Here is a 12,697-nt window from a genome sequence, read left to right as displayed (position 1 = left end):
ACCACTTAGTCCTCAAGTTTTAAAAGCCGCATGATCTGTAGAAGGAAAGTGAAATCTGCCCAACCTTCTACCCGGGATAGTCAGGGGTCTGACAGGAAAATATTACATGGAACAGAGTTCTTGAGGACGAGGAAAGCCAGTTTTGGGGGACTTATCAGTCATATACATTTGTCTGGTCTTTTAATACCAAAAAATATAATAAACAGTCACTAAATTGATATGTGGTACATTTGAAAACAGTTTTCCTCAGGTGATAACTTAAAAGCATAATTTAAGGGAATGAGCTGTCTGCTTCGGAGGCACTGTAATTGCATCAGTGTCGGACACCAACTGTGCCATTAGGCAAATGTGCTTCAGCCCAGGCCTTGGGCACAGGCGCGCATCCGGTGCCATCAGTAGCAATCATGTCATGTGCCCTTTCCAGACTGTGCAGTGATGTTTTTTGTCATCTGTTAATGTTTCTTCAAGGTTATGATTGCATCCCCATTCATGCATTCATTAGGTATTTGCTGCCAGCCTAAATGCACCGGGCATTCTCCAGTCTCCCTCACACCACAGGCCCCCTCCAACCCACCCGCCAGGAACTCTGTTCTGTTTCGGAGACAAATAAAAATATAATGCAATCCGGTTTTATTACTGATGAGCAGAAGAAGTGTAGACTCATCCTATCTTGGAAATGGCCTCTGAAGGTCTGCAATGTGAGTCTGATATCCGATGTAACCAGAAAACTGGACTCTCTGCTGTGGTCAGGCGGAGTCCACTCACTGCCTTTGCACTGAAAGCCAGAGCTGCGAGTCCAAAGGCCCAGATTGAGAAATACTAAACTGTGGAGATGAGCTACCACTTCAAGTGACAGAGGAAAGAGTATCCTTTTCCTTAGGAGTTCAACTCTGTACTAAATTCTTTACTGCTAAAAAAAAAAATAAAGCGGGAGGGTGGAGGGGAGGGGATGGAAAAGAGAGGAAAACATGTTTAAATTAAGGAGTTAAACATCACAAATGATGCAGATCTGTGTGCATGTGTGTGGCTAAGTGCTCTAAAGCAATTTCACCCATTTGCTGTGGGCCTATTTTAAAATACATTCTGTCCACCACCAGCACTCTGCAGTGGGTTACCTTAGCAACTGAAGGAACAGAATACCAGTTTTAAATGTCAGAAAAGCAACTGTGGAGATATTTGTCCCTTTCGATACTATCCAAAGTGATAGGTAGAATGCTAGAAATACTGAGTGTATATACAACTGTTTGAAAAAAACGTCAAGTTTCCCAAGAAAAACATAAGACCCCAGAATCAGTCAATACCCATAATGTATTAATTTCTAAACGCTTCAGGAGACTTTTTAAAAAACCTGGACATCTGTATTTTGTAATCAATCTGTCCTCTATGGGTTTCCTACCCACTGGTATGTCAGCTGATGCTATTTCAAACTTCCTGTCCAGTACAAAGTTTAGGAGCAAAGAAAACAAAGATGACATTTCACATAGCCTGTGGGCCGAGTCTTATAATTCAATGTGCCATCCTGATTAATTAGACCTGGACACATCAAGTCGGGGCCAACCAACAGAGCCAACCTCCGGAGCCTTGCTCTATTTTCTTCCTACTTCCACAGCCAGCAACCGGTATTCAAGGATAAAAGCACCAGCCAAGCTCATTTCAAGTGTTAAACAAATCTTGCTTCTTACTAGTTACAGATCTCTTTCCTCTATTCAAAGAAAGATAAACAGATATTTTCCTCTGTCAAACATTGCTGGCCCACACATTCCCTTCTCCTGTTGCCTAGAAAGTAGGCGATGGTTTCGGGTGTGTGGCTTGAAAGGAAATGTAGATGTCACAGAAATCTGGCAGTTCCCACTGAGACTTTCGTAATGATCTGTTGATTCTCGCTTAATGGCTTTCCTGCAGATAAGAAGAAATATTTTGACTGCTCTTTAAACGCCTTAAGAGAACACTAAACTATCACAACACATTTTAACAGTTGCTGAATAACCTCTACCCTTATAAACTTTCTTCCGAAGTCCTTCTGGCCCTCTGCATTGCTTTTCTTTTTCTTTAATAGTTCTAAAGTGTAGAAAAACAAACATTCTCCTTCAAAGAAAACTAATTTATGAAGACTCTATTAATAATAATTTTTAAAAAGCACCATGCTAACTACCCTTCTCAGTAACAGCATCACATCACACAGCTCGGATCCACTAAACTCGGGCCTGTGGCAACGTTTCTACATTTCCTTTGAGTTCACTATTCATTGCTCCATGACTTTTTTTGCACAGATGCTCTACTTGGACTTGCTTTTATGACATGGGTTCTACAACTAATAAACCATTTCTCTAATTTCTGTATTCGACTTTAAATCTGTTTTTCGTTAATACCCTCTTTCCCCGAAAATAAGACAGTGTCTTATATTAATTTTTGCTCCCAAAGATGCGCTAGGTCTTTTTTCAGGGGATGTCTTATTTTTCCATGAAGAAGAATACGGTACACATTTATTGTTAAATGAAAATGAAGGAAATTTATTACCTGTATACGGTACGGTAGTACGGTAGTGGTCAACACAAACCAGACAAACTGTGAATCCTACAGTATCAAGAATTTACTCATTTATTCAATGACAATCATGTCCTCATCTTCTGGAACATCATCATAACAATCCAATTCCTGAATTTCCTGGTGAATTTCTTGTGACTCCATTTCTTTCAGAATCAGTGGACCGAATCTCTCATGTTTAGCCTAGGGGGGGCCTTATTTTTGGGGGATGCCTTATATTTCACTCAGAAGGAAACCTGTAAGTAGGTCTTATTTTCGGGGAAACACGGTAACTCCATTGGTATTATTTGCACAGTAAGACGTATACTCTTAATGTGATCTTTGGGATCAATAGTTAGAATAATTAATTCTCTAAGCCACCCTCAGTAGGTCCTACCAGTTCCAACAGTTAGTTTTCCTTGGGGACAGCTTTCCAACCAAACATCCATCTGCAGAATGAAAAGTTGGCTCTCTAAATACATCAGCTGTGTTTAACTTTATGCCCAAGACAGCCCCACAGAAAAGTTGCAAAAGCTCAATTGACTTACCCTAAAAACTTGTTTTATAAAAGGAGAAGGTGCACTGGCCAGTTGCCCAGTGGTTAGAGAGTCGGCCTGTGGACCAAAGGGTCTGGGGTTCAATTCCTGGTCAAGATCATGTACCTTAATTGCAGGTTTGATCCCTGAACCCCGGTCTGGGTGCATGTAGGAGATAACCAGTTGATATGTATCTCTCACCTCCTCTCTCTCTCTCTCTCTCTCTCTCTCTCTCTCTCTCTCTCTCTCTCTCTCTCTCTCTCTCCTTCTCTCTCTTTCTCTCTCTCCCTCTATTTATCTATCTACCTCTCTCCGTCCCTTTCTCTAAAATCAAGTATATAAACAAACAGGGCAAGCTCTACTTCTCCCATTGGGAGAGAAGCTACTATGCTCCCAGGGGCAATGCTATCAGTGCTCTGCGATTGCATCTGTAGTCCTTTTGGGCTCTTACTCAAATAGCAGCCTCCCCAATGCAAGCATAAATCTTGGTGCTTGCCAGCCATATCAAGCATCTGGGAACACAAGTGAAGGAAAGTAATTTGGTTGAGCAGACAGGGAAGATTTTAACTCAAAAATTATCTCAGTAAAAACTAAATAAAACAAAGTCTTTTATCCTAATTAACCTAATTTTCAAAAGTGTGTCAATCTCCTGAAAATATTTGTCTAAAAAAACAAACAAGCTAAAATCCAAAAACTGAAAAAGATAAATGATGAAATTCTATTGAATAATTATTATATAAGTATTGAAAGCTTTACTGCAAATTTGGGGTCCTGGGACCCTGCAAAAGCTTGTATCATGAAAGCTTCTTCACAAAAAGAATGGGTTTGCTTTTACAAACTAGGAATCCAATTTCATTTATGACGCAAAAACTAAATAAAACCCAGGGTATTTCCTTCCCTAGAACACATAACAAAGTTGCATATTGGGAAATGATGGGTAAAATGCAGGGCCAAGAAAAAGCTCTAGCTGAGGCCGGTTTGGCTCAGTGGTAGAGAATCGGTCTGCGGACTGAAAGGTCCCAGGTTCGATTCCGGTCAAGGGCATGTACATTGGTTGCGGGCACATCCCCAGTAGGGGGTGTGCAGGAGGCAGCTGGTAGATGTTTCTCTCTCATCAACATTTCTAGCTCTCCTTCCTCTCTGTAAAAAATCAATAAAATATTTTTTAAAAATAAAATAAAATAAAAAAATGAAAAAGCTCTGCTTCTCTTTATAGGATTCACAGTCCATTCCAACTCTGGGCTTTACCCTCTGAGGGCCTCCTCATAACTCTCAGTGATTGAAAAGGAAAAGGAAATACTGATGCTTCAATCAGACTTTTCCATGACAAAGTCATGACATAAATCAACTCATTCAGCAACATCCATTTATACACCAAAAAAAAAAAAAAAAGCATAAATAAACACAAAGAAGTTTAATAAGTGTGAATAATAAAGTTTTAAATAGTTTTTGGATAAGTATTAGAAGAAATAATTACTAGCAAAAATAACTGTTTCTACTTACGATGTCCCTCCCACTAACATATAATAAATTCCAGTGGGCCCCATGACTCTTTTTTTTGTTACTATAACTCATTTACCTTGAAGACAAGCAACACTAATGAAATATGTACACTAGAAAAAGATGCATTGAGTGCACAAGAGAGTTTGAACTGCTTAAGGTAAAACTCTACTAAATTTGAGGAGAGAGACCAAGATGGTGACATAGGAAGCTCCTGAACATCCCCCCTCTCATCGAAGCACCAAATGATGTCATCTACAGCAATTCCCTGAGACTACCTGAATGAGAAGATACCACATCAAAGTGGAAAAGACTGACACACTCTCATTCATAAACCCCTTCCTCAGCACAGAACCATACAATGTGGAGAGAGCCCCCAACTCCCAGCTTCTCCCTAAGTAGCAAATGGGTTGGATCACACATCTAGTACCCCAACTTTTAAGGCTCCCAAAATTTCTAGCTCTGAAAGCCAAATGGTCTTGTATTTATGAGTCCCACAGGACTACAGCAAACAAAGCAGTTCGTAATGTTCACACAAACATGCACTATGGCCACCTCCCCAGGGCTCAGTGTAGAGGATGCAGGCAGAGACACTCCTCTCCCAGTCCTTCCCTGGAAAGGACTTGACTGCATACAAACTATTACCAGAGCATTCCGTTTCTAATTAGCATGCATCTAGGGGCTGGCTGGACCCGGGAGCCAGTAAAATTTCCCCTTATCACTCCAATTCCCTCCAACATAAAACCAAATCACCAGTCTCTCTCTGGAAGGATCTTGAACACATACATGTCTGGTGCCACTCAAGGAACAGATTCCAGGATCACTCAGCTCTGATAGCCAATGGGGTTTGCCTTCTCAAGGACTGTAGTGAATAAAGCAGCAGCTAATGGTGTGCACGTGATCATTCGCTACAACTATCCCACTAAAGTTCACCACAAAAAAAGCAAATAAAAGCCTAGTTCCTAATTCTACCCTGGAAAATTTGACTGCATGCTTTCCACATTTTTTCCTTCTATCAGCCCAAATCTAGGTGTAGACTGAGATCATCCCCACTTCAGGGCACTGATGGGTCTGGTTCAGCCCCAAGTACTGGGTCCACTAAGGACAAAGACAGCAACTTGAACAATGACAAATATTTAAAAGCAACCAGAAGTTTGGGCTGGGCTGACTGACAAAGTTCATCTCCTACACAATACTAGTCTGTCAAGACTGGGAGAGGTGTCTATTTTATCTAATGCACAGAAACCAACAGAAAATCAAGGAAAATGAAGAAATAGGATAATATGTTGCAAATAAAAAGGTAAATCTCCAGAAACTGATTTTAATGAAATAAAGATAAGTAATTTATCTGATAGGGAGTTCAAAGTCATGGTCATAAAGATGCTCACCAAGGTTAGGAGAGCAATATATAAACAAAGTATTTCAACAAATAGACAGAAAATATTAAAAAGCACCAAATAAACCACAGAGCTTGAGAATATAATCACTGGAAAGAAAAATACAATAGAAAGGTTCAACAGCAGACTAGCTTAATGGAAGAAAGAATCAGTGAAATTCAAGATAGGGTAGTGGAATTCATCCATTCAGAGGAGCAAAAAGAAAAAGAAATATTAACCCTGTCCCTTAACACTGATGGTGTAGAGAATTTCCATTACAAGTCTAGGCTGCAGGCAATGTTACCTGTACTATAAACTGTTCTAATAGAAAGTCTAAAAGAGTTCTTAGAAATCGTTAAGGAATTTGTTACAAGACCAGGATTTTCCCCTGCACCTGTAGCTTCATTCGTCCAGACCAACTGCAATTTGCTTTCCAACTATGTAATACAATATATTCTCTATATATGGAAATCCATTCATATACACGCACAAAAGTCAACTTAGTCTGAGACTTTAGTATATTCAGACACAGTTCTAGAGGCTTCACCATATAGCTATACCACTAATTCGAATTATCTAATTCAACCATCACAATAAATCAATGAAGTGGGTACTATGTGCCTCATTTTAGAAAGTATAACTTGGTGGCATCGGAACTAAAATAACCTGTCCAGGAGATCTCACAGCCAGGAAACAGCAGGGTCAAGATATGAACCTGGCCTCAAAGCAGCTATTCTAATGGCTGTGACACCTGAGTTGTTCTCCAATAGAATACAATGTCTCACCACAAAAAGGAACTGCTCCAGTTTTCCTCTCATAAAAATACATATTTATATATAAGTATGACAAAGGTCAAGAAGGCCCTCTTGGTGGCATAAGTCAGCTTGTTATAAACATATAGATAATCCAAAGGGTATGATAGATGGAGGCTTGGAAAACAAGAATACATACCCTAACAGCAATGAAAATGGTAATATGATGACCCTTAGCTACCTGAGGGTAGCCCAGTGTCTCTGTCAGCAAAAAAGACTGAACATGCACTTCCAACACAGACTGTGCACAAAACATGCTGTTGAATCAGCTCCAACTCCTGGAAACTCTATAATGAGTTATGTTCACTGTGTCCTGCCTTCAACAGCCCTGCTCAGAAAATTGCATGTATGTGCTATTGTCAATTCACAAAATAAAGATAGGAAATCTTAATTTATTTCTAAACTAGAGGCTCAGTGCATGAATTCATGCATGGGTAGGGTCCCTCAGCAAGGCCTGCAGGGATTGGTCTGAAACTGGTAATCCAATGCTGCCTGCTGCTCCTGCTCATCCCGGCTTCACTGTGCCTGCTGCAGGCTCACACCCGGTCTTGATTGGGAGAGGCTCTCACCACCATAGTGGCATTCACCACCCATGAGCCCTGCATTTGGCACCCGTCCCAAGGTGAGGAGAAGGGCCCAGGACACAATCAGCCTTCTGGGTGGGCAGTAAGACACCCTTGCTGGCCCAGAATCAGTATCTGTCCCACTGACTTTCGCACCTATTGTCGAGAGCCACCTGGTGGTGGCTTTCATATTATTTCTTCCTTGCGGAGCATCTAGGGAGGGGAAGTGGCCACAGTGCCTGAGGCCAACTTCCAGGAGGCCTGAAGAGCTGTCTGGATTGTGCCAGTAGTGCCAGTCCATCAGAGCCTGACCCATTCTCTGGAGATTGGACCTACAGGATACTGAGGGAGTGAGTAGCTGCCACCCCGGCTGGTGGGCCTCCAGGATTGGTTGCTCAGTTGAGTGACACTCTTGCTGGGGGAGCACAATGACCACCAGGCGGTAGCTCCTGCATTAAGCGTCTGCCCCCTGGTGGTCAGTGCATGTCATAGCAACAGGCCAACCAGTTGTTCGGTTGCTTAGGCTTTTATATATACATATAGATTTGGAGATGAAAAATAAATATAGCTTGTAGATAACATAAATCCCATTTTGGAGACTCTTAGTTTAAGCTATCCATACACATTTATCGATATATATTCCATACTTTCAACAGTGCCAGAGGCACATATTGAACTAATGCAGACTCCACGCTGCTATGCTGAGGGAGTTGCTGGCAAGGGAAGAAACCCTGGCACTGCCCCGCATCTGCCTCTGTGAGTTTTGAGGATCTTTACTATGGCCTTGCATACAGCAACCAGTAAGAAATTATGAAAGCTTTAGGTCTTTGTCAAAAATGGTCCGCCTTCCAAATAATAATAAAACACCCCAAATGTTATTGTTAGGATTTCCTTAAAAGCCACGAAACTTAAGAGAATGAAGATCCTTAGCCAAAAAACATATATATATAATTTATACACACACACATAGTTTCCAAAAATGTATACACACTTTAACTGCTGATAAGTCATTTAATTTTCACTCCTTTTCATGTTTAACTGATTTGAAATAATGGGTGAAGCCAGACTAAGTTTTTAATAAAGAAAATTTATCCTAAAGTGCCACTAGACTTTTTTTTAATAGGGATACTGAAAGACAAAGTTTACAGCACAAAACAGACAACAGTGGATGAATTGAAGGCACACAAATACATAATGAATGATTCTTGATGTTTGCAATTCCACTGCTTTGCATTATCAGCAGTGCCTGGACCAGATCAGTCATCAGTTTGAAAGGAGACATTGACAAAAAGAAATTATTCATTTCTTTAGATTCTTTTAAATTTTGAAAATGAACTGTATATTACTAAACACTGACTTTATATTCATCCAAAGTGTGTATACATTTTTAGGACACCCTGTATACTGAGTGGCCAGATTATTATGATCTCTGAGTACATAATAACCTGGCCACTCAGTGTATATCCTATATAATAAAAGGCTAATATGCAAATTGTCCCCTTGACCAGAAGTTCGACCAGCAGGCAGGCCAACCAACCGCCCATGTCCCCTCCAATTGGCCAGGATGGCTGGACCCCACCCATTCACAAACTCAGGCCCCAGGCCAAATTATTATGCACTCAGAGACCATAATAATCTGGCCATTCAGTGTATATATAATTAATTCACATATGAATGCACATATATGCAGATACTTATATGAATATACATATGTATGTATAAATATTAATAAATGTTCTTATCCAGAAACATTTTTCCTTCTATATATGTATGTAGGAGAATTAAAATAGTGATATATAGGTTGTGCAATTCCTTGAATGTCTAAGGATACAACCTTCATTCACTCAACAAATACTTCTTGAGCACCGGTTATCTTCTAAGCCTTTTTCTAGGACCTTGAGGATAACAATGATAAGAACAGACGCCACCCACTCCCTCAGGGAGCTCACCCCTGCACACCTATCAATCAGCTATCATACTGTGCAGCACACAGGAGTCAGACATGCTTAATGCTGAACTGGGCTTGTGACTTCTCTCATGTGAAGTCTTAAAAAATAAGAAACATTCTTAAGCGTCCAGGAGAGTTTTAGTATAACCCTGATTAGCAAAAAGAAACAGAGATCCTCTTTGATTGTAACTATGGCCATATAATTCTGCTTACAAAAATCATACCTCTTTACCTACACAAAAATTATACCTCTTTACCTACAGTAGTGCATTTAATGTTATTCATGATCAAATTTAAATCAACCTGTAACAGTCTGCCATTTTCAATCTATTTCCAGATTTTATCAGGAAGCAAAAACTCTTGAAAATAGCACTCTTCAACCACAAAACTAAAGTCATGGGAAGAATACAGGAAAGCAGCAATAGTATATGTCATGTTCAAAAATATACAGAGCAACATCTCTGTAGTTCCAACAAAATTATGTCATTTGTGCCACATAAGAAGCATCCATTGAACAGTTTAGCCTCATGCCTCGTATGGGCTTATGTACAACATCATCTCTGCTCACACACATTCCAAATGGTTGGTGTTTACAGTCTATTCAATCTTTTCATAAATAAGAGGCATCCAGTGGTAACTCCAGAAGTTAGTACAAATATATGTATGAATCCTTGCAGTGACACTGACATTTTTAAAGCTGTCAGCACAATGGTTACATTTCCTTCATGGCCACATTTTGTCTAAATGTCCCACAGAGTTGGCTACATGCTCTTCACTGCCCATGACTCCACCTACTTGGACACGGGCAGTAATATCCCCTTCTCCCAGCAAACGTGCTGAGGGAAGTGGAGTCACAGCCCAGAGCAGCTGACTCACAGCCTTCCACGAAGAACAGCCCTTTCCTCCTGAGGCAAAGCTCTCCACCGCCTGGAGCAGGGTACCGTCAACCAGCCCAGAGATGAGTGGCTCAGGACCTCAGGAAAACCAGCCATCAGATCAGGGCTTGGGTCACAAGTGGGTAGGAAAACAGACAATAAATTGTAAGACACATTCTGAACTTGACACAGAGAGGAGACATGAAGACTCACCTTTAAGTGAAGAATGTCCCAAGACAGTCCACCCAAGAGGCAACTCCAGATGGGCCAGGGCCTGCACAAGTTCCTCGTCCAAAGCAGGCAGCGCTCCCACCGTCAGGGCAAACGGGGTCAGCAAGGTCTGATGGCTGCTGGCAGTGAGGCGATCGGCCTGGGTGACCAGCAGACGGGCCAGCCTGCAGGCCATGTTGTCCACGTAGGTCATGGAACCCGAGCCCATGGTCACCGGGGAGTAACCTTCTGAGCAGAGGCACACAGACACCGTCACCGTCTCCTGAAGCCCGTGGCCTGGACGACAAGACAGCGAACAGTTCACCCGGAGTCTGTGCGAGATGCTGTCACCTGCCTCACCGCTCTACCTACACAGACCACATGCTCCAGGAGACGGAGGCAGAAAAGGCACACAGCCAGTTACCTTTAAATGTTGCCGAGCCTGTAGGGCCAAATTAAAGCCAACTCCATCTTCTTGCAGTGACGCCTGATTTAAAGCCAACCTTCATGAACTCTGAGCATTTCGGACTCTATTCTCTGAAGATTACCAGACACTGTTATTTGGCATACTTCGCCTTTTCCATCTACCCCACCCCCTGAATTCAAGTTTTTCATCTTAAAGGTCTCTGCCCTTTTCTGCTCTGCTCTTTCCTCCTGAGTCACACATTTTTATGTACTTGTTTAGATGACAGTTTTATGAAATAGCACAACATGGTGAGCCAAGTTCATCCTCATTCCATAGAGCTCCACTGAATATGAGTTGGGACGGGTAATGACGACTCAAGAGAAACATTCATATATATTGTTTAGTGTCTCTCCCCTCTCCCCTACCCCCCATGTCTGACAATGGCCTCTCTGTCTTGCGGGTGTTCTTATCACCCCTGTTGTGGGTGGTCACCTAATCCTGCTGTCTACTCCCCCTCTCTTCTTTCATCTTGCCAAGGTTGGTGAACTTCTGTCTTTATACTACCCTTGGCAGAATTTCCAGGAATTAGTACCACCCAATCTCTGTAATTATGGTAATCATAGCTGGACAGAAGGTTAGCGTTCAGTCACCACTGGTCCCCAAGCATATGCCTAATGCACGCAAGTCATTCCTGCTCTGCCTTACTCTCCAAAGCCTTTCCCCAAATGCGATGCGCCCAGGCTTCAAGGAACAAGAGCATCCCAGGTTAGTAAGCAGGGACTACTACCATTTTCACATTGACTTTTTTTAAAATGGTCTAATGTGCCGGCACAGAACACAGCCCCCTCCTCAGCCCACGTCTGCCCAATATGTCACACAGAAATCTGTCCTACATACTTCTGAACGGTTACCCAGGGAAATGTAAGGCTCAGAGACAGGCACTGCCACCTAATGAAGGTAAAAACCCTCACCTCAGGCCACAATGAGGTTTTATTTATTTATTTATTTATTTATTTATTTATTTATTTAGTAAAGATGGGAGTTGTTGAACCAGAGAGAGAAGTACTTAAAAGTGCCCACAGAACAACATATGAATTCAAGCCCAGGTAGCTGGAAGGTCTTTGTACATCTCTACTGTTCTTACTATGCCTACATTCACATGTTTACTGTCTGCCTTCTTTCGGCAAGGAATAGACACACTGCAGAAGCACTGAGAACATTTTTTCTCTAAAATGAGGCCAATCTTACCGATAAGAAAATTTGATGTTTCTCAGTGCCCTATGATACGATTTAAGAGTAACTCAAAAACCCAATGTTAAATAAAACTTAACAATGACAAACAGAAACTACAAAACCCGGCTAGAGCTTTTTGTCCCAATGTACAACCCACACCCCAGTGAAAACACAAAACAATTGTATTTGAAATGGGCCATTAGCTCGTGATAACACATTAACATGACATAGTAGTTTGTCATCTGTCACCATGGAGATTGAAGAAGATATCTGGGAGAATTACAGATTTTAGAACATAACAGGTTGGGTGGTGGGAAGATAAAGTTCTGGAGGCTGAGATCCAGCAAGGAAGCATCTGGATGGACAGGGTGCCAGGTAAGGAACCCCAGCCACCCAAAGGAGCGAGCAGGGAGAGGCAGACTGTAGGCCTGGACTGGCCACAGGGAATGAGGAAGGGAGAAAGAAGACAGATTCAACGTCCGTCTGCCTGAGCCATCCCTGGCACTGGGACCTGGGACTACAGGAGGTGATCCCGAGATACAGTGTCACCTCCACTGCACTGCATCCACAGCACACCCAGCGTTGAGAGTTGATGGAAGGCTAGCTGCTCAGAGAGCTGCAGACACAGCTGGAAGAACCTGGGACGGGAGCTAACCCTCCCTAACACACACAGACACACGCACCCTCACCCACTCATTTCTGGGAAGCGCCGTTG

The 12,697-nt window shown here is 42.0% G+C and overlaps 1 protein-coding gene across 3 annotated transcripts in view; it reads right to left on the bottom strand.

Moving 5' to 3' along the window:
- Nucleotides 1–12,697, bottom strand: part of ARHGEF28 (Rho guanine nucleotide exchange factor 28) — a 240,885-nt gene that overhangs the window by 143,984 nt on the left and 84,204 nt on the right. For all 3 annotated transcript variants that reach the window (XM_084880890.1, XM_084880888.1, XM_084880889.1), the window contains one exon: nt 10,347–10,640. In XM_084880890.1, coding sequence (XP_084737016.1) covers nt 10,347–10,640 — 294 coding nt within the window. The remainder of the gene's footprint in view (nt 1–10,346; nt 10,641–12,697) is intronic.

The sequence above is a fragment of the Pipistrellus hanaki genome (assembly GCF_964339955.1).
Source record: "Pipistrellus hanaki genome assembly, chromosome: 4".
NCBI classification, from domain to species: domain Eukaryota; kingdom Metazoa; phylum Chordata; class Mammalia; order Chiroptera; family Vespertilionidae; genus Pipistrellus; species Pipistrellus hanaki.
Note: the sequence above shows the minus strand (reverse complement) of the source record. Positions and strands in the feature narration are given on the sequence as shown.